The sequence below is a fragment of the Erythrolamprus reginae genome, chromosome 6 (assembly GCF_031021105.1).
Source record: "Erythrolamprus reginae isolate rEryReg1 chromosome 6, rEryReg1.hap1, whole genome shotgun sequence".
Taxonomy (NCBI): domain Eukaryota; kingdom Metazoa; phylum Chordata; class Lepidosauria; order Squamata; family Dipsadidae; genus Erythrolamprus; species Erythrolamprus reginae.
Window position 1 is genome coordinate 27,821,114 of NC_091955.1, and position 18,339 is coordinate 27,839,452.

The window sequence follows — 18,339 nt, forward strand, 5'->3', positions numbered from 1 at the left end:
TGGGGAGAGGTCTAGCAGAAGAGTTTTGGACAGCCGTACTGGGCACAGGTGTTTCAATCTATTTGGACAAATGGAATGGAAGCAGGGACGATCAGAGACCATGCCGTGACCTCCAGTCGCAGTAGCAAAGTAATCATTTAATATATAAAGCTGTCAGTGATGTCACTGATTGCAATGTAACCTCATCAGCTACACATTCCCTGCTGCCATTCACTGTGGTTCAGGAGAAAACCTCTGTACTTGTAGCTCCTGTAGTCTGTATAGGGAGCCATGGTGATGACCTTGAGAACAATATTCAGAAGCCATTTAAAAAAAAAAAACCCAAATGTGAAAGCATTCCTTGATCTCTGGGAAAGGAGGTAGTATTGGGAAGAGATTCATGCAGGCCCCTTCCTGACTCAATAAAGAAGAATGGGTACAGAAGATTTGCAATATTTTGATAATGTAGGCTTACTGCAATATTTTGATAATGTAGGCTTACTGCAATATTTTGATAATGTAGGCTTACTGCAATATTTTGATAATGTAGGCTTACTGCAATATTTTGATAATGTAGGCTTACTGCAATATTTTGATAATGTAGGCTTACTGCAATATTTTGATAATGTAGGCTTACTGCAATATTTTGATAATGTAGGCTTACTGCAATACTGTATTTTGATAATGTAGGCTTACTGCAATATTTTGATAATGTAGGCTTACTGCAATATTTTGATAATGTAGGCTTACTGCAATATTTTGATAATGTAGGCTTACTGCAATATTTTGATAATGTAGGCTTACTGCAATATTTTGATAATGTAGGCTTACTGCAACATTTTGATAATGTAGGCTTACTGCAATATTTTGATAATGTAGGCTTACTGCAACATTTTGATAATGTAGGCTTACTGCAATGTTTTGATAATGTAGGCTTACTGCAATATTTTGATAATGTAGGCTTACTGCAATATTTTGATAATGTACTTTCTGATTTGGAGAACCTCCCAAAGGATTCATTGATAGTCTTTTCCTTTTACCTTCCTCAAGCTAACCACCTAAGTTGAATATGAGAATGCTCATCAATATGCCACATAAACATTCATAGGAAATAAAAATGGTGATTTGCTTAAAAGTGCTTTGCTTAAAAATGCACCTTTATAAACAGAGGAGAAAAAAAATCAAGGTAACATTTAGGCGTATTAAGAAGGCTTCTGAAAATAAACTCACCAGTTGCTTTCTGAGAAGCAGTGATTTCTAACTCTGTCCTTCAGTTCTCGGAAATAGGCAAACCTGAAAATAAACCATGTTGTGAAATAAAATTCCCAAACTACCTATTGCCTATAAATGTGGCTATCTACAGTTCAGGTATGCTTATAGGGAAATCCAACTGTACTAATCACAATACTTTAGAATCAACTGAAAACCTATTTCCCAAATTCACATAACATGGATTTCTAACTTTTTCAATTAAGAGTCTGAGTTTGCAATTTTATTAACATTATCAAACATTATTTTTCATTCTCTGAATGAATTCCTGAGTGCTGTTATATGCTTAGAACTAAAAATAAATAAATAAGAGAAATTGTACTACTTGAATATCTTAATAAACAACACACCCCTCAAGAAGTTAAGACGGTTAGGGCATTTTCAGCAATTTACAAGAACTTAGAACCAATGTGAATCTATCCAGAAAAATCACATTATTCAGTTTTGTTCCTAGGTTGTTTTGCTTTCTTTTGTTAGGTGGAAGTGCCAATCCATCAGTGATCCTTCTACTTATCTGGGGGATTGGTGTGGTTGAGCTTGATGTATCTTACGTTGGTGTTTATGTACAGGAGGTGGACAGAATAATAGAAACACCTTGAAAAATCAACAAAATATCTTTTAATATGGTGTTGGTTCACCTTTTGCAGCAAATACAGCCTCAGTTCTCTGAAGTATTGATTCATACAAACTGTGAATTGTTTTCAAAGAAATTGTAGCCCGTTCTTCAGTTAAAGCACCCTCCAGTTCTTTTAGAGACGATGGTGGTAGAAATCGACTTCTTTCTTGAATCTCTAAAATCGACCATAAATGCTCAATAATGTTGAGGTCTGGTGATTGTGGTGGCCAGATGAGATGCTGAACTTTCTTAGAATGTTCCACGTGCCATTCTTTAACACTTCTTGCTCTATGGATTGGTGCATTATCATCTTGAAAGATGGCATCCCTCTCTGGAAACAGTTCTTGAACCATGGTTGAATTTGGTCGGCCAAAATTCCTAAATAGTGATGGCTGTTAATTCTTCCTTGAAGGAAAATCACTGGCCCAGCAGATTTCCAAGAAATAGCACCCCAGATCATCACTGAACCCCCGCTATGTTTGATGATTGGGAGAAGGCAGTCTGGATGAAATGATTCTTTTGGCTGTCTCCAAACGTAAACATGGCTGGAGGTTGGAAAAATGGTAAACGATGATTTGTCAGAGAAAATCACATTTTGCCACTGTTCGAGGGATGATTTCTGGTGGTTTCTACACCACTCTAAATGCTTTGAAACATTTGTCTTTAAGAGCAGAGGTTTTCTAATTGCGGCTCTTCCGTGGAATCCAGATTTGTGAAGCTCCCTTCAAACAGTTTTTGTGGAAACTGGGTTCTGTACATGTCTATTGAGCTCTGCAGTGATTTTATGTGCTGTGGTCTTGAGATCCGCTCTAACAATTCACCTTAGAGTCTGACGATCTCTCTCAGATAGCTTCAACTTTCAACCAGACCTGTGCTTGGCTGAGGATGTAATAATTCAAACATTATACCAAAAAGTCAAGTGTTTCCATTTTTTTGTCCACCCCAGTATATATAAATATATACAGTGGGGGGGGGGAGTATTTAGTCAGACACCAATTGTGCAAGTTCTCCCACTTAAAAAGATGAGACGCCTGTAATTGACATCAACTATGAGAGACAAAATGAGAAAACACATCCAGAAAGATCACATTGTTTGATTTGTAATGAATTTATTTGCAAATTATGGTGGAAACAAGTATTTGGTCACAAACAAGCAAGATTTCTGGGTCTCACAGACCTGTAACTTCTTCTTTAAAAGGCTCCTCTGTCCTTCATTCATTATCTGTAGCAATGGCACCCATTTGAACTTGTTATCAGTATAAAAAACACCTGTCCAGAATTTCAAACAGTCACACTCCAAACTCGGCTATGGTGAAGACCAAAGAGCTGTCGAAGGACACCAGAAACAAAATTGTAGCCCTGCACCAGACTGGAAAGACTGAATCTGCAAAAGGCAAGCAGCTTGGGGTGAAGAAATCAACTGTGGGAGCAATAATTAGAAAATGCAAGACTACTGATAATCTTCCTTGATCTGGGGCTCCACGCATGATCTCACCCCATGGAGTCAAAATGATCACAAGAACGGTGAGCAAAAATCCCAAAACCACACGGGGGGACCTAGTGAATGATCTGCAGAGGTGGGACCAATGTAACAAAGGCTACCATCAATAACACTTTACACTGCCAGGGACTCAGATCCTGCAGTGCCAGATGAGATGCCTGTAATTGACATCAACTATGAGAGACAAAATGAGAAAACACATCCAGAAAGATCACATTGTCTGATTTGTCCTGCTTAAGTCAGTACATGTCCAGGCCCATCTGAAGTTTGCTAGAGAGCATTTGGATGATCCAGAAGAGAGGGAGAATGTTATATGGTCAGATGAAACTAAAGTAGAATTGTTTGGTAGAAACACAACTTGTCGTGTTTGGAGGAGAAAGAATGCTAAGTTGCATCCAAAGAACATCATTTATTTTATTTATTTATTTATTTTATTAGATTTGTATGCCGCCCCTCTCCGAAGACTCAGGGCGGCTCACAACAATAATAAAAACCAGTATAAACAATGGAACAAATCTAATAATAAGAATTATATTAAAAAACCCAACTGTTAAAAAAACATACAACACATACATACCAAACATAAAATATAAGAAAGCCTGGGGGAGATGTCTTAGTTCCCCCATGCCTGGTGATATAGGTGGGTCTTGAGTAACTTGCGAAAGACAAGGAGGGTGGGGGCTGTTCTAATCTACGGGGGGAGTTGATTCCAGAGGGCTGGGGCCACCACAGAGAAGGCTCTTCCCCTGGGACCTGCCAAATGACATTGTTTGGTCGACAGGATCCGGAGAAGGCCAACTCTGTGGGGCCTTATTGGCCGCTAGGATTCATGAGGTAGAAGGCGGTTCCAGAGGTATTCTGGTCCAATGCCATGCAGAGCTTTAAAGGTCATTACCAACACTTTGAATTGTGACTGGAAACCGATCGGCAGCCAGTGCAGGTCACGGAGTGTTGTAGAAATGTGGGCGAATCTAGGAAGCCCCACGATAGCTCTCGTGGCCGCATTCTGCACGATCTGAAGTTTCCGAACACTTTTCAAAGGTAGCCCCATGTAGAGAGCGTTGCAGTAATCGAACCTCGAGGTGATAAGGGCATGAGCGACTGTGAGCAATGACTCCCTGTCCAAATAGGGCCGCAACTGATGCACCAGGCGAACCTGGGCAAACGCCCTCCTCGCCACAGCCGAAAGATGGTGTTCCAATGTTAGCTGCTGATCGAGGAGAACATCCAAGTTGCGAACCCTCTCTGAGGGGGTCATACCTCCTGTAAAGCATGGGGGTGGCAACATCATACTTTGTGGCTGTTTTTCTGCAAAGGGACCAGGACAACTGACCTGTGTACATGAAAGAATGAATGGGGCCATTTATTCATACTTCATAAGAAGCATTTCAAGGTTCTGGAGTGGCCTAGCCAGTCTCCAGATCTCAACCCTATAGAAAACCTTTGGAGGGCGCTGAAAGTCCATGTTGCCCAGCAACAGCCCCAAAACATCACTGCTCTTGAGGAGATCTGCATGGAGGAATGGGCCAACATACCAGCAAGTGTGTGTCAACCTTGTGAGGACTTACAGAAAATGTTTGACCTCTGTCTTTGCCAACAAAGGATATATAACAAAGCATTGAGATGAACTTTTGTTATTGACCAAATTCTTATTTTCCACCATACGTTTCAAATAAATTCGTTAAAAATCAGACAATGTGATTTTCTGGATATGTTTTCTCATGTTGTCTCTCCAGGTTGAGATCTATGTATGATGTCAATTACAGGTCTCTCTCATCTTTTTAAGTGGGAGAACTTGCACAATTGGTGTCTGACTAAATATACTGCTCAAAAAAAAAATAAAGGGAACACTCAAATAACACATCCTAGATCTGAATGAATGAAATATTCCCATTGAATACTTTGTTCTGTACAAAGCTGAATGTGCAAAACAGCATGTGAAATTGATTGTCAATCAGTGTTGCTTCCTAAGTGGACAGTTTGATTTCACCGAAGTTTGATTTACTTGGAGTTATATTGTGTTGTTTAAGTGTTCCCTTTATTTTTTTGAGTAGTGTACTTTCCCCCCCACTGTGTGTATGTGCATACACACACAATGTAAGAATTGCCCTTTAAATTCTAAGACTATTTTGTATTTTGCCATTGACAAGTTCATTGAAATAGGACATGGTTTTACTTTTTAAACACCAAATGCTCTCTTACCCTAAATATTTCTTGATATTACATTTTTATTCAAGGAAAGGCTCCACCTGTCATTCAACTAATAAAGGCCAATGAGCTCTGCGGGGCTAACTTACTGAAAAAGATATTTCAGCAATTTTTTTTCCTGATGTGGCTCCTGGACCTTTCACCCTTCTATAAGATGCAAAATCTCTGCATTTAAATTTCTCCAGTTATAGCACCATCATGCTGATAAAAAGATTGAGGTTTTGCATTTTTGTTTGCAAAACGGAACAATAAGCTATTTCTCTGAAGCCATAAACTAGAGTTTACCATAATGGCTGGAGACCTATGTTATACTAAGACATGCTTGGTCCTAATTGGTGGCAAACGGGTGAAATTCAACATTTTTCTGTAGCAGTTCTGTGGGTGTAGCTTGGTGGGCATAGAGTGGCTTGGTGGGTATGGCAGGGGAAGGATCCTGCAAAATCTCCATTCCCACCCCACTCTGGGGCCAGCCAGTTCTCCAAACTACTCAAAATTTCTGCTACCAGTTCTGTAGTAACCTGATAAATTTCACCCCGGGGGCAAGACTGCAGATGTAAAGGAAACCATGCAGTCAAAGAACAAGGTGGCTGGACACCATCAAAGTTGACACCAGCCAGAGTACAAAACCACTCAAAAAAGTAGTGCAAGATCAGAAGACATGGAAAGATCTGGTCATTAGAAGAGATGGATATGACTTAATGGATATCATCATCATCATCATCGAGTGAAGAGTAAAAAATATGATATTGATGAAAATAAGCCAGCCAGGGCAATGTGAGGAGTGCCACAGATCCAAAGTAATCAGAGAGAAAGAGGAAATAGCTGAGATACCAGTATAAGGGATAAGGGAATAAAGCATAGTGAGAATAGCAAGACTGATATAAATAGCAAGACTGATATGTATATAGCAGAGGTTCTCCATTTTAGCAACTTTAAGATATGCGGACTTCAATTCAACATATCGGCTGGGGAATTCTAGGAATTGAAGTACACATACCATAAAGTTGCTAAAATTAAGAAACACTGTTTTACCTTGAGAAAGATGTTGGTTCACTGCCCAGCTTTAGGAATGATTATTTCTTATCTTATATATAAATAATGCCATACATTACATTTTTCAGTGACTGCTTTACATCAAGCACAATTTCATTTAAACTGAAGTTGAAAGTCTTATTTCTTTTTCTCAAACATCTGCAATGTATAAGGCAAGAAGCTATTCTCTTTTGGAGAGAGGGATAATTTCCACTATCTCTTATTTTAATTACAAACTGATCTGCTTGAGCTCAAATGTCCAAGTTGTTTTCTTAACAACTAGACAACCTGTGCCCAGTTGGGTCATCATTACAGAGACATTTCTTTACCTAAATAAAGAAACAGAATTACCAAAAAAGCAGTAGGAAGAGGAACGACTTCCAATTTCCTGCCAGCTTTCCCATTAAGTTTGCTTGTGGGAAATTGGCAGGACATATCAATAATCTCCCTCCCTCCTTCCCTCTCCTCCCCAAGTAGATGAGTAGCTGCTGCTGGGTGAGGGAACTGGGGCAAGGGATTGTGGAAATGGCTGGGAAATTGTAATGGGATGTTGAAAATGAAGATCATGTGACTGCAGTAGCTACCCAGCAACAGCTGGTTGCACTAAAGCAGTCATAATGTCTTTAATTTCACTCTCTCAGGACAGATTTGGAACACTTCATATCAGCCCATTCACAGTAACATGACTCAAAAACTATCGCCATATGTTGCACCACTTCACCTAGGTAGATTGACAAGAGCTTTAGTAATATTAAGAAAGAATTCTCTCATTCAAATGCAAATCTATTTGCTTTTCATATTTTTGTTTTTAAGTCATCCCATGTCACCTGTGTGTTGTCCTCCTCCTATGATATAAACAGACTTTATTTGGTATTAATAATGTTAGTTAGGGTGAATGGAAGAGCCAGACAGAAGTGGTTTCAAAACAACAGCTTTTTATTTGGCAACTACAACCCAGCAAAAGCTCTGTCTGACAGTCGGCCATTTTATAGGAAGCTGCAAGACAGTCTAACCAATCAGCAGTCAGTATTTTCCCTCCAGAATGGAGGACCTGATGGAAGCCTATGTGCTTCAATCTGAGAGTGTAACACCTCTCTTCTCTTAGTTCGGCTAACCCAATGTTTGATGTAGTCACGCAGATAGGCAGGGCATTTTGTTGATCTTTCAGACCTGCGCAGCTCAGCCGGAGCTGGATGAGCAGTCAGGTTGGACATGCTTTTGTTACTCCAGGCCTTGACAAATGGAAATTCCTGCATTTTGGCCGCAGGGCATGGCTGGAGCTTTTAAGATTGGTTTGCTCAGACCTTGTCCCCTCGCATGAGCATCACAAGCAATGTTCCCTCTAATTTTTTTTTGGTGTGGGCGGAAAAGTATAGTGTCTGAGCGGCAGTCCCTTCAGGACTGGGCGGCATAGAAGTATAAACAAACAAACAAACAAAACAAAACAAAACAAACAAACAAACAAATAAGAAAAAAATCCCTTCTTTTTTATTAAAAGAAATTAATAATAAAACAAAAGCAAAATCTATTACTATAAAACTAAAACAACCAGCAAAACCAAAAACACAACTATTAATAAATGCTTTAAAAATTTCATTTCTTAAATATTTATCATAGTATTATAGTAATCTAGTAATACTATGAAAATATACCTGAACACCAATGCATCAATTAATATATTTCCATAAATTATACTTTTCTATAATTTCATTCAATATTTCCAAGCTCAATTAATTTTCAGGCACTTAGCATTTACTATTACTAACTTTCATCAATCTTCTACATTTCCAAGTATATTTTAAATTCATAATGCAAACTCATAAAGTCATACAGTACATATCATAAACCAATTATATATCATATGTATCTTCCATTAATTTTACCTATGTAATTCTATATAGTTCTAAAATTCTAATCGTTTTTTAAATTAATACATCCTAATATTAAACAACACCTAAATATATCTTTCTCTCCCGTCTCTCCCCCTTTTCTGTCTCATTTGTTTCTCATTTCTCCCTCTTCCTCCCTTGTGTATGTGTGTGTGAATTCTTGAATCATTTCAAAAACAGGTGAGGACTGGGGTTTTTTCCCCCTGTTATTATTTGGTGCTTTTTACCATATGCTTTAAATCAAGAGTCACTTCTCTCTGTTTCTCTCTCTTTCCTGTCATTCTCTGCCTCAATCATTTTCTCATTTCTCTTTTTTCTCCCCTTTTTCTATCATTTCTTTCTCTCTTTTCCTTCCACTCTTCTCTCTCTTGCTTTCTTCCTCTCTCTCTCTTCCTTCCTCTCTCCTCTGTTTCTTTTCTTCTTTCTTCCTTTCTCTCTCTCTCCCTTTTGCTCTCTCTCTTTTTCTCTTTTTCTCTCCCTCTCTCCTTTCTATCTCACTCTGTCTGTTGCTCTCTCTCTCTCTCTCTCTCTCTCTTGTTCTCCCTTTCTCTTCCTTTCTTCTCTGCGGAGGCCGGCGAAGGTTTTTCTTCTTTTGAATGTTCCAGGCGGGCTGGCGAGCGACATTCCAAGGAACCTTCGCTGGCCTCTGAGTTTTCTCCGAGCACTCGCCGCTGCCCCTGCAGCCACTGCTGCGGGAGGAGCCACACCGCAAGGCGGAAGGCAGAGGAAGAGAAAGCCAGAAAGAGGTGTCAGATCAGGCAGGCGGGGGGAAGCGGCGAGAAGCCAGGGTTGTGAGGGGGCTGGAGGCAAGGGGGCCCCGCGGCGCCGGCCTCCGCACTTTCGTTGCTCCCCGCCCTCAACTCCAACGCCCAGCTCCTTGCACGGCCCTGGAAAATGGTGCGTGGGGGGTTGTTTTTGGGCGCACAGCCACACACCTTAGAGGTAACATAGATCACAAGATAAGTCTTCGGGACTTGGTTAGCTTGAGTTCTCTGTGTTAGGAGTGAAAAATTGCTCCTGTTGGTTAGGCGTTGACTCAGAAGTTAGTTCTAGTAGCCTAAGAGTGGAGTGGCTGAGTCAGCTTTGGAGTTGGTCAACATGCCACCTCCAGCTTCTACTGTCCTCACCCAGCATAGTTGTGGGCATATACTTGATCTGTCTATGCTAAAGTGGCAGAGCTGACTATGAAGTCTATTGGGGCTGCAGCAGAGTAGTTAGGATGTGGCTGATATAGGTGGGATTGTAGTTGGCAACCCCTTAGAAATTCAGAAGGACTTCTACCAATGGTGGGGCTAGGAGTGATATGCTGCACTAATAAAAATTTATTGATTCGAGTTTGCCAATCACCTGGGCCCATGTCTGCTTCTTTTGCAGATCTCACCATTCTCACTGCTTGACCATTGCTAGAATAGAATAGAATTCTTTATTGGCCAAGTGTGATTGGATAAATAAGGAATTTGTCTTGGTGCAGATGCTCTCAGTATAGAGGGATTGAATGTGAGAAAAAGGGTGTCTGATCCCGTTTTTCTAAATAGGTTTCAAATTATAAGGCCATGAATTGGGTCCCATTGTCAGAAACCAGCACACAGGGGCAGGCTATGCGTGGAGAAAAGTCTCCATATCTCCTTGATGACCGCCTCCACCATAGTGGTGGCTATGAGGGCTATCTCTAACCATTCAAGTAGGGGTCCATGACTTTGAGGAAAGTTTTCCAGTGAGAAGGGCCAGCGAAGTCAATGTGCACCCTGAACCAGGGCGCCTTTGTCTGTTCCCATTCATGTGCAGGCACCTCTGGGGGAGCTGGTCTGGATTCCTGATACAGAGAGCACATGGCCACCCATTTAGTAATGTCCCAGTCCAGGGGTAGGCAAAGCTGGCTCTTCTCTGATTGTGGACTTCAACTCCCAAAATTCCTGAGCCAATCATGCTAGCTTAGGAATTCTGGGAGTTGAAGTCCACAGAAGAGACAACTTTGCCCATCTCTGTCCCAGTCTGTTACATAACATAGCAACATAACAACCACAGAAATTTTCCTCCAGAATGGAGGATCTGACTGATGCCTATGTGCTTCAGTCTGAGAAAGTAACAAATAATGTAACTCCGGTATTTTTCCAGGCCTAGGAAAATTATGGACGCTTCTAACAGGATCATCCCAGACATAAAGACTTTGGTCATCTTATCTTGCAATGTGGATGTAAAAAGAGCACATCTTCATGTAGAATGCAGAATAAATTCTGTGACCCTTTATCACCTTTGTCTGCAGTGCATCAACGACACAGAGAGAGATGGTGTAAAATGAACATACAGATCTTGCAAAGCTCCCGTTTTCCTACAATCCTCAACACAATTGAGACTAAGGAATAAACTCCAATGAAACCCTTATCGAAAAGACAGAGGTAATCCCAGTGTATGTAGCTGTGTCTGTTCAATAAATAAGCAGCCTAACAGGAGAGGGTGACGGGGAAAGACTTTTGTTTCAAATGTCCCACTGGAAATAAACTAATTAATTAAAAGGCAGTCAAGCCTGCTTGACCTACCTACGCTGTGACAGGACGTATTGAGGGGTCCTAAACAACAACAAAAATAAGAGCTTGGTTTTGGGGTAAGGAGGCGGTGAGGGCCGTTCAGACGTCGAATCCGAAAACGGTGCCGCAGAGGCTCCACTCGATGCCCGTTCATGCCAAGGCTGGGGGCTCTACAACCGGCGCTCCCGCCTTGCGCAGTTCTCGGATCCAGCTCGCCTCACAGCCTCGACTGGCTTATCTTCCAGCTCCAATATCTTTTCGTTGGCGGGACTGGTGGTCCCAGCTCCCATTTTAGCCCGCGCGGCCAAGCGGGAAAGCAGCGAGGAGGCGCAGGACGCCTTCCTGGCGCGACCTTACGGCGCCGGGCGGCCGCGAGCAGGCCAAGAAAGGGCGTCCGGAGCGCCGACCGCAAATGGAGACGCGCTATTAGCATTCCGTTCCACGTGTTGCTTGTTGTGGGCGCCACAGGTTTCCCACCTGTGAGTCGCGCCGCTGCTCTCCGCTGGGCGGAGCTGAGCTTCCCTCCCGGCCGCTGAGGGAAAGCAGCGACGGGCCGGGTCGGCCGCTGATAGGACCCGGAGCAAAGCTGTCCCCAAGCTCGACCCCTTTCGCAAACCCCGCCCTTCTCTTTCGGCGCCGCTGCTGTGGCTGCCTCGTAGGAAATAGTCGGGCGCGGAAGCTCGACGTGTCCGGAAAGGTGTCCGCTGCTTTGGCTCCAGGCGCGTCAGCTTCGCGGCGGGGCTCTTTTGTTTTTTGGGGGTTCGTCCGGCGAAAGGTGCGCTCCACCCGGGCACCATGCTCGACCCGTCCTCCAGCGAAGAAGAGTCCGACGAGGTGCTCGACGAAGAGAGGCGGGACCTGCTGGGGGTGTCCGGCGGGAGCTCCCCGCGAACCCTCCCGGCTGTTAGCCGGGACTCCGGGCGCCAGGGCAGCGGCGGCGGATCGACCCGGCCGGTGAGCCCCAGCCCATCGCTGCGGAGCGAAGGCAAGGAAGAGCAGGAGCGGCTGCAAAAAGAGGAGAGGGAGAAGCGGCTCCGGCTGCAGCTTTACGTCTTCATCGTGAGGTGCATTGCCTACCCGTTTAACGCCAAGCAGCCCACAGACATGGCCCGGCGGCAGCAGAAGGTGAGTGCCTCGCTCTCTCCTTCTCCGCCGCTTGTTTCGCCGAGAGGGGATCCGTCCGGGTTGGCTTTTCCCTGCAAGGTCACTCACGATCGTTTCCACCGGGGGTGGGGGGTGGAAAAGGAAACGCAGCCGGTAGCTGACCGGAGAAGGCTGGTTTGTGTCCATTGTTGCGTCGGATTCCTGTTGAAGTGCGGAGGGGGGGGGAGAGGGCAGGTGCGGGTTTGTTGTTGCGTCGAGTCCGGAAGAATTTTATTTCCAGGAACTTCTATGCTGGCTGGATCCGGTGATTTCTTCCACTCGTCCTGTCTCCAAATCCGTTTCTTTGGTCCAACAAAACAGGTTTTTTATGCCTGATGGCTCCTGAGGAAAGTAATCTCCCCGGTGGGGGGGGGGGAGCAGGCTCTGAGCTGGCGTGTGGCACTGTTTCTTTTCCCTCTTCCCGCAACAGGTTGAGTTGCTCTTGGTTAGTTAACTGAGCCAGATGTCGCCGCGTTTGCAAGAACCCAGGCTAAGTCCTTTTCTCAGCGCAGTTCCTGTCACTCGCTTGTTTCTGGGGATAAACAAGCTCTTTTCAGAATAATTCTGACGTGTTTGCCAGTAAGTCCCATGAGCTCGGCTGACAGGACCAGCATGGAGTGCAGAGGCTCTTTGCGAAAAAACAATAACACAAGATTCCTGTTCGGTATGAAGTAGGTGAGCTCCGGTGTTTTGCATGTAGCTGCTCAAAAGGACAGTATACTGGCTGAGTGCAATTGTGAAGAAGACTACAATATTTTCTACCACTATACTGTAGATTGAGAAGCAGTTGGTTCAACCACCTTGGAATAGTTTTCCCCAAAGTAAGTTGTGGCAAAAATCGTAATCTAAGAGTAGTAGCTTTTATTTGGAATACAGTAGTCACATCTCCAAGTGGCACTCACTGGAATAACCCAGCCTCTTTTTTCCTTTTTTTGCATGGAATTCCTAATTCCTCAGAATTCCTTTCTCCTCCCTGCTTTTCCCTTCCTCCCACTTTTCTTGAAGGAATTCCTTGTAGTGAAGGCAGATTTATTGTGCCAAAGCAATGAAACAACACTGTTTAGAGCAATAATCATTTGTTTAGATTGATCCCTAAAACAAGCTGTTAACTTTGTAATGTAATGGAACAAAATTCCATTACAGGGAAGACTTGAGAAAAAAATTATTCAAGATGGTAAATTTGATAATCACACTAAAAGTATCCTCTCTCCCTCCCTTCCTTCCCTTCTCTCAGTATTCTGTTATTTTATTATTCCTTGAACAGCAACTAGTGTGTTCTTCAAAACTTTGGAACAGCAACATGCTTTTCAAACTCTTAATTTAAATTCTATTGTCTTTCATTTCCTCGTAGTAAATTGAATTCTACTTGCTTTTCAGAAGCTAAATCCTAACATAGGAGCAGGTGAGGTTGTGCAGGGCAGGGGAAGGCCATGAGGAAATGAACTTAGATTGTTTAGATTGATTGTTCACTCTGTATACTTTACATACGCATGATTCTCTGATATTTCAAAGAGAGGGCCTGCTGTATAAACAAGTTTTGACAGATGCCACAGACAAGCTGGACACTATAAAAGGAACTTCATGTAAGAGAAGGTGCTGTGCTAGGTGAGCGGAGAAATCTATAAATTGTCCCAACATTGTAAGGTTTTTTTAAATTCATAAAAATAATCTTTCTTTAGTCTTTTGACTCCATTATTAACAAAATATCAAAATTACCCCATATGTTCTAAACAAGGTCTTTCCAGAGGTCAAATTCTGCCCAGGTATCATTTTTTATGAGCTGCCAATATTTTATTATCATATTCTTTATTTCATGTCAAGTAAACATTAATCTAAGGAAGCAGGAAATGACAAACATAAAATGAACATTTTTAGAAGAAGCTAACTGTAAAAGTGGTATGCGTATTAATAATCTCCAGGCTTGATTGTTGAAGTATGCTCTGCTGAAAGCTGCCTTTTGTCTGTTATGGTCTGGAAATTTCAGTTAGTACAAAACTTGACAGCCAGATTGGTCTCAAGAAGAACCCAGAGAGGCCAATAAGGTTAGCACTTAAAGCATCACACTGACTATCATTTCCTTTCTTGGCAAAATACAAAATGCTGATCATTACTTGTAGAAGGAAAAGCCTGGCTTAAACCCAGGCTATTTGAGAATACTTCCTTCTCTCTGAACCTGCACATTGACTGTGATCATCTCAAGAGGTTTGTGGTATGTGCTGGAGCATATCTGATGGTGACTCTGACTGAGTTTTCTCAGCTGCTCTAGCTCTTTGCAGTATACTCCCCACAGAGATGAACGCTGTGACATCTCAATTGAATTGGTTTTTGTTTTTGTTTTTAAACCCTTAAACCCTAGGTTTTTAACAGCTGATTTTAAGTTCCAATTTTAAGAATAAATTGGACTTAATTTTTCCATTTGCTTTTACTTTTTATTTAATTATTTTTAAAAAGAGACTATTATTATTATTATTATTATTATTATTATTATTATTATTACTATTATTATTATTATTATGTCAGTACAACACAGCAAACGAGATCACTATGCTGGATTTCATATTTCATCACCAGTCGGGCGCTTCCCAAGCACCTAGGACTGCGTGATGTAGCGGCGAATTATGTTTGCCGATCCCAGTAAAGCGGCCTTTTGCAATTGACACATGGAGATTTTGTCAATTCCGATGGTTTTCAAATGTCCGCTGAGATCCTTTGGTACTGCGCCCAGCGTGCCAAGTACCACTGGGACCACTTTCACGGGGTAATGCCAGAGTCGTTGCAGCTCGATTTTTAGATCTTCGTATTTCACTAATTTCTCTAGCTGCTTCTCCTCAATTCTGCTGTCTCCTGGGATTGCGATGTCGATGATCCATACTTTCTTTTTCTCCACGATCACAATGTCTGGTGTGTTATGCTTCAGAATACGGTCAGTCTGAAGTTGGAAGTCCCACAGTAGTTTTGCTTTCTCATTTTCAACCACTTTTTCGGGCTTATGATCCCACCAGTTCCTTGCCACTGGTAAATGGTAGTTCCGGCACAAGTTCCAGTGCCACAGCATCATGTCTATGCTTGTAGTCAGTCTGTGCGATCTTTTGCAGCAGCTGAGTATGTGATCGATTGTTTCATCTGTTTCTTTACAGAGTCTGCACTTTGGATTATTATTATTATTATTATTATTATTATTATTATTATTATTATTATTATGTCAGTACAACACAGCAAACGAGATCACTATGCTGGATTTCATATTTCATCACCAGTCGGGCGCTTCCCAAGCACCTAGGACTGCGTGATGTAGCGGCGAATTATGTTTGCCGATCCCAGTAAAGCGGCCTTTTGCAATTGACACATGGAGATTTTGTCAATTCCGATGGTTTTCAAATGTCCGCTGAGATCCTTTGGTACTGCGCCCAGCGTGCCAAGTACCACTGGGACCACTTTCACGGGGTAATGCCAGAGTCGTTGCAGCTCGATTTTTAGATCTTCGTATTTCACTAATTTCTCTAGCTGCTTCTCCTCAATTCTGCTGTCTCCTGGGATTGCGATGTCGATGATCCATACTTTCTTTTTCTCCACGATCACAATGTCTGGTGTGTTATGCTTCAGAATACGGTCAGTCTGAAGTTGGAAGTCCCACAGTAGTTTTGCTTTCTCATTTTCAACCACTTTTTCGGGCTTATGATCCCACCAGTTCCTTGCCACTGGTAAATGGTAGTTCCGGCACAAGTTCCAGTGCCACAGCATCATGTCTATGCTTGTAGTCAGTCTGTGCGATCTTTTGCAGCAGCTGAGTATGTGATCGATTGTTTCATCTGTTTCTTTACAGAGTCTGCACTTTGGATTATTATTATTATTATTATTATTATTATTATTATTATTATTATTATCATCATCATTATTTAGATTTGTATGCCGCCCCTCTCTGGAGACTCTCTGGAGACTTTGTTAGCCCCTGGTGTAATAAATCAAAAAATGCAATTTTAAAAAAAAAATCATTAGACTGTTTTTAAAAGTTTTTTGACAGTTTTCCTCCTTGCAATGTTTCTTCATCGGTATGCATCTGTTATTGTCAAAGTTCAGAATAAATAATACCTGTAATTCAGAACAATGGCTTTTATGTTCTCTAATTAATGAGCTTATATTTAATAGCCTTGGTCACTTATGTTTGTGCTGGCTACATTAATATTTGTCTCGCAGTGAAATTGTATCTACTGCAAAAACTCATCTATGAGGTAAAATCTTGCTTAAGTGATAGTATGGGGATGTATATATTTATATTTTCTCTATTTCTCAGAACAATTCAAATTATTTTTTTGTTATTCCAGGTGCATGTTCATTTAAAGGGCTTTAAGAACTATCATAGCCTTACTGGAATCCAGATGTTTTGCAAGGACAGATAGTTAGATTATTTATTCATCAAACTTATTTACATGTCCATCTCTCAAAAGAATTACTCTGTGTGGCATACAATAAGACTATAAAACAGTAAACATATTAAAAACAATTAGTATTTAAAAAATTACAAAGTCTAAGAGGGGAAACAGATGTTAACCACGATGGAGCCACTTCAGTACCTTTTGCTTGTTGTTAAAGGTGTCCAAGTCTGATGATGTCACCAGGTTTTAAGGGTCATGTGAAAAAACAATAGAGATGGACATTGGGAAAGTGGGCTAAGGGAATATTCCTTAAGGTGGCATAGAGCCTTCTAGACTTGGCAAGTGTAATTCTCTAGCAGATGAAACTCATAGCATACCCCTTCTGCCAGATCTGATGGGATGGGGAGATATAATGGAGTAAAGACTGTGGCTCAAGTAATGCTAAGTGAATGAAGCAAAGATTGTTTGCTAGTGTCAAAGAAAACAACAACATTAGGTCTGTTTTGTGAATGCAAAGCCTATTGATATTATGTATTTTGGATTAATAGAGTAGCTTGGAGTGAATCAGATGGTAAACCAGCTGTCTTCCAGGAAGGTGTAATTTTCCTGCAGTTATTAAATAAGAAGCATTGATTTATACCGCTTTGAATTTAAAAGACTGGGCAGCTGATATTTTACGCATGCACACACGCACCCCTCCGGTGAATAAAGGTTGTTTTTTTAAAAAATCGAACAAATCAGATCTTTTTAATTTAAATCAGATTTTGTTTTATTTTTATCAAATTTTAATAAAAAGCTTTTAGAATGAAAAAAAACTATTTAAATATAGTTTTCTATATAGGATACATAAATAATTTAGTTTATTCAGCATGAAATGGAGCTTAGTTATGTAGCATCAGGCTGTATATTCTGCAACATTGGGACTGTCGGGTCAGAGAAGTAGCAAAGATGACAGTTGCTCTTTTAAAATTGGATTTTAAGTTGAGTGGATTTAAATCAAGCCTTTTTTACTAGTGATTTAAATCATGATTTAAATCTTGACCTAAATCAAATCCACCCTGACACACACACACACACACACACACACACACACACACACGTGTTTGTGTGTGTGTACATGTGCACTCACTCTTTTAAATCACTCCAAATGCCATATGCAGTCTCAGGTCTACTTAAAATATTCAATTCTGGATAAATTAGAGTAGTAAACACCCCACCTCACCCCACCCAACACTACCATTGAGCTGTTCTAGAAACAGAAACATAGAAGACTGACAGTAGAAAAAGACCTCATGGCCCATCTAGTCTGCCCTTATACTATTTCCTGTATTTTATCTTAGGATGGATATATGTTTATCCCAGGCATGTTTAAATTCAGTTGCTGTGGATTTACCAACCACGTCTGCTGGAAGTTTGTTCCAAGCATCTACTACTCTTTCAGTAAAATAATATTTTCTCACGTTGCTTCTGATCTTCCCCTAACTAACCTCAGATTGTGCCCCCTTATTCTTGTGTTCACTTTCCTATTAAAAACACGATAGCAGCTTTGTAGAGGGACTTTGCTATTTAAATGATTTTCAAGTGATTTATATAAACACCTATTAAAACCTCTCCCCTTTTCTAAGAGGGTTGTAAGGGGCGAGCATAAGTGCACCATTGTGCCTACCATCCCTGTCCTACTTTCCTATTGTCTTCTTTTATCATATATATACATAGGCTTTCCTCATTGAATGTTCACTTGTACAGCAACTGTTTGTACTAAATGTGGGAGACCTATGACAGATCCTGATAGTTGAAGCCTTTG

At 41.4% G+C, this 18,339-nt stretch overlaps 1 protein-coding gene and 1 long non-coding RNA gene across 4 annotated transcripts in view; one reads left to right on the forward strand and one right to left on the reverse strand.

The window, feature by feature from the left end:
* Positions 1 to 12,011, reverse strand: part of LOC139169388 (uncharacterized) — an 81,207-nt gene extending 69,196 nt beyond the window's left edge. The window contains exons 1-2 of the long non-coding RNA XR_011559465.1: positions 11,032 to 12,011; positions 1,210 to 1,272 (exon numbers count right to left, since the gene is read on the reverse strand). This is a non-coding gene — a long non-coding RNA (uncharacterized lncRNA). The remainder of the gene's footprint in view (positions 1 to 1,209; positions 1,273 to 11,031) is intronic.
* CADPS2 (calcium dependent secretion activator 2) overlaps positions 11,602 to 18,339 on the forward strand; it is a 507,583-nt gene continuing 500,845 nt past the window's right edge. For 2 of the 3 annotated variants that reach the window (XM_070755441.1, XM_070755442.1), the window contains exon 1: positions 11,604 to 12,144. In XM_070755441.1, coding sequence (XP_070611542.1) covers positions 11,815 to 12,144 — 330 coding nt within the window. In that variant the 5' untranslated portion in view covers positions 11,604 to 11,814. Of the gene's footprint in view, positions 12,145 to 18,339 lie in introns of all 3 variants that reach the window. The other variant, XM_070755440.1, reaches the window with a different exon arrangement.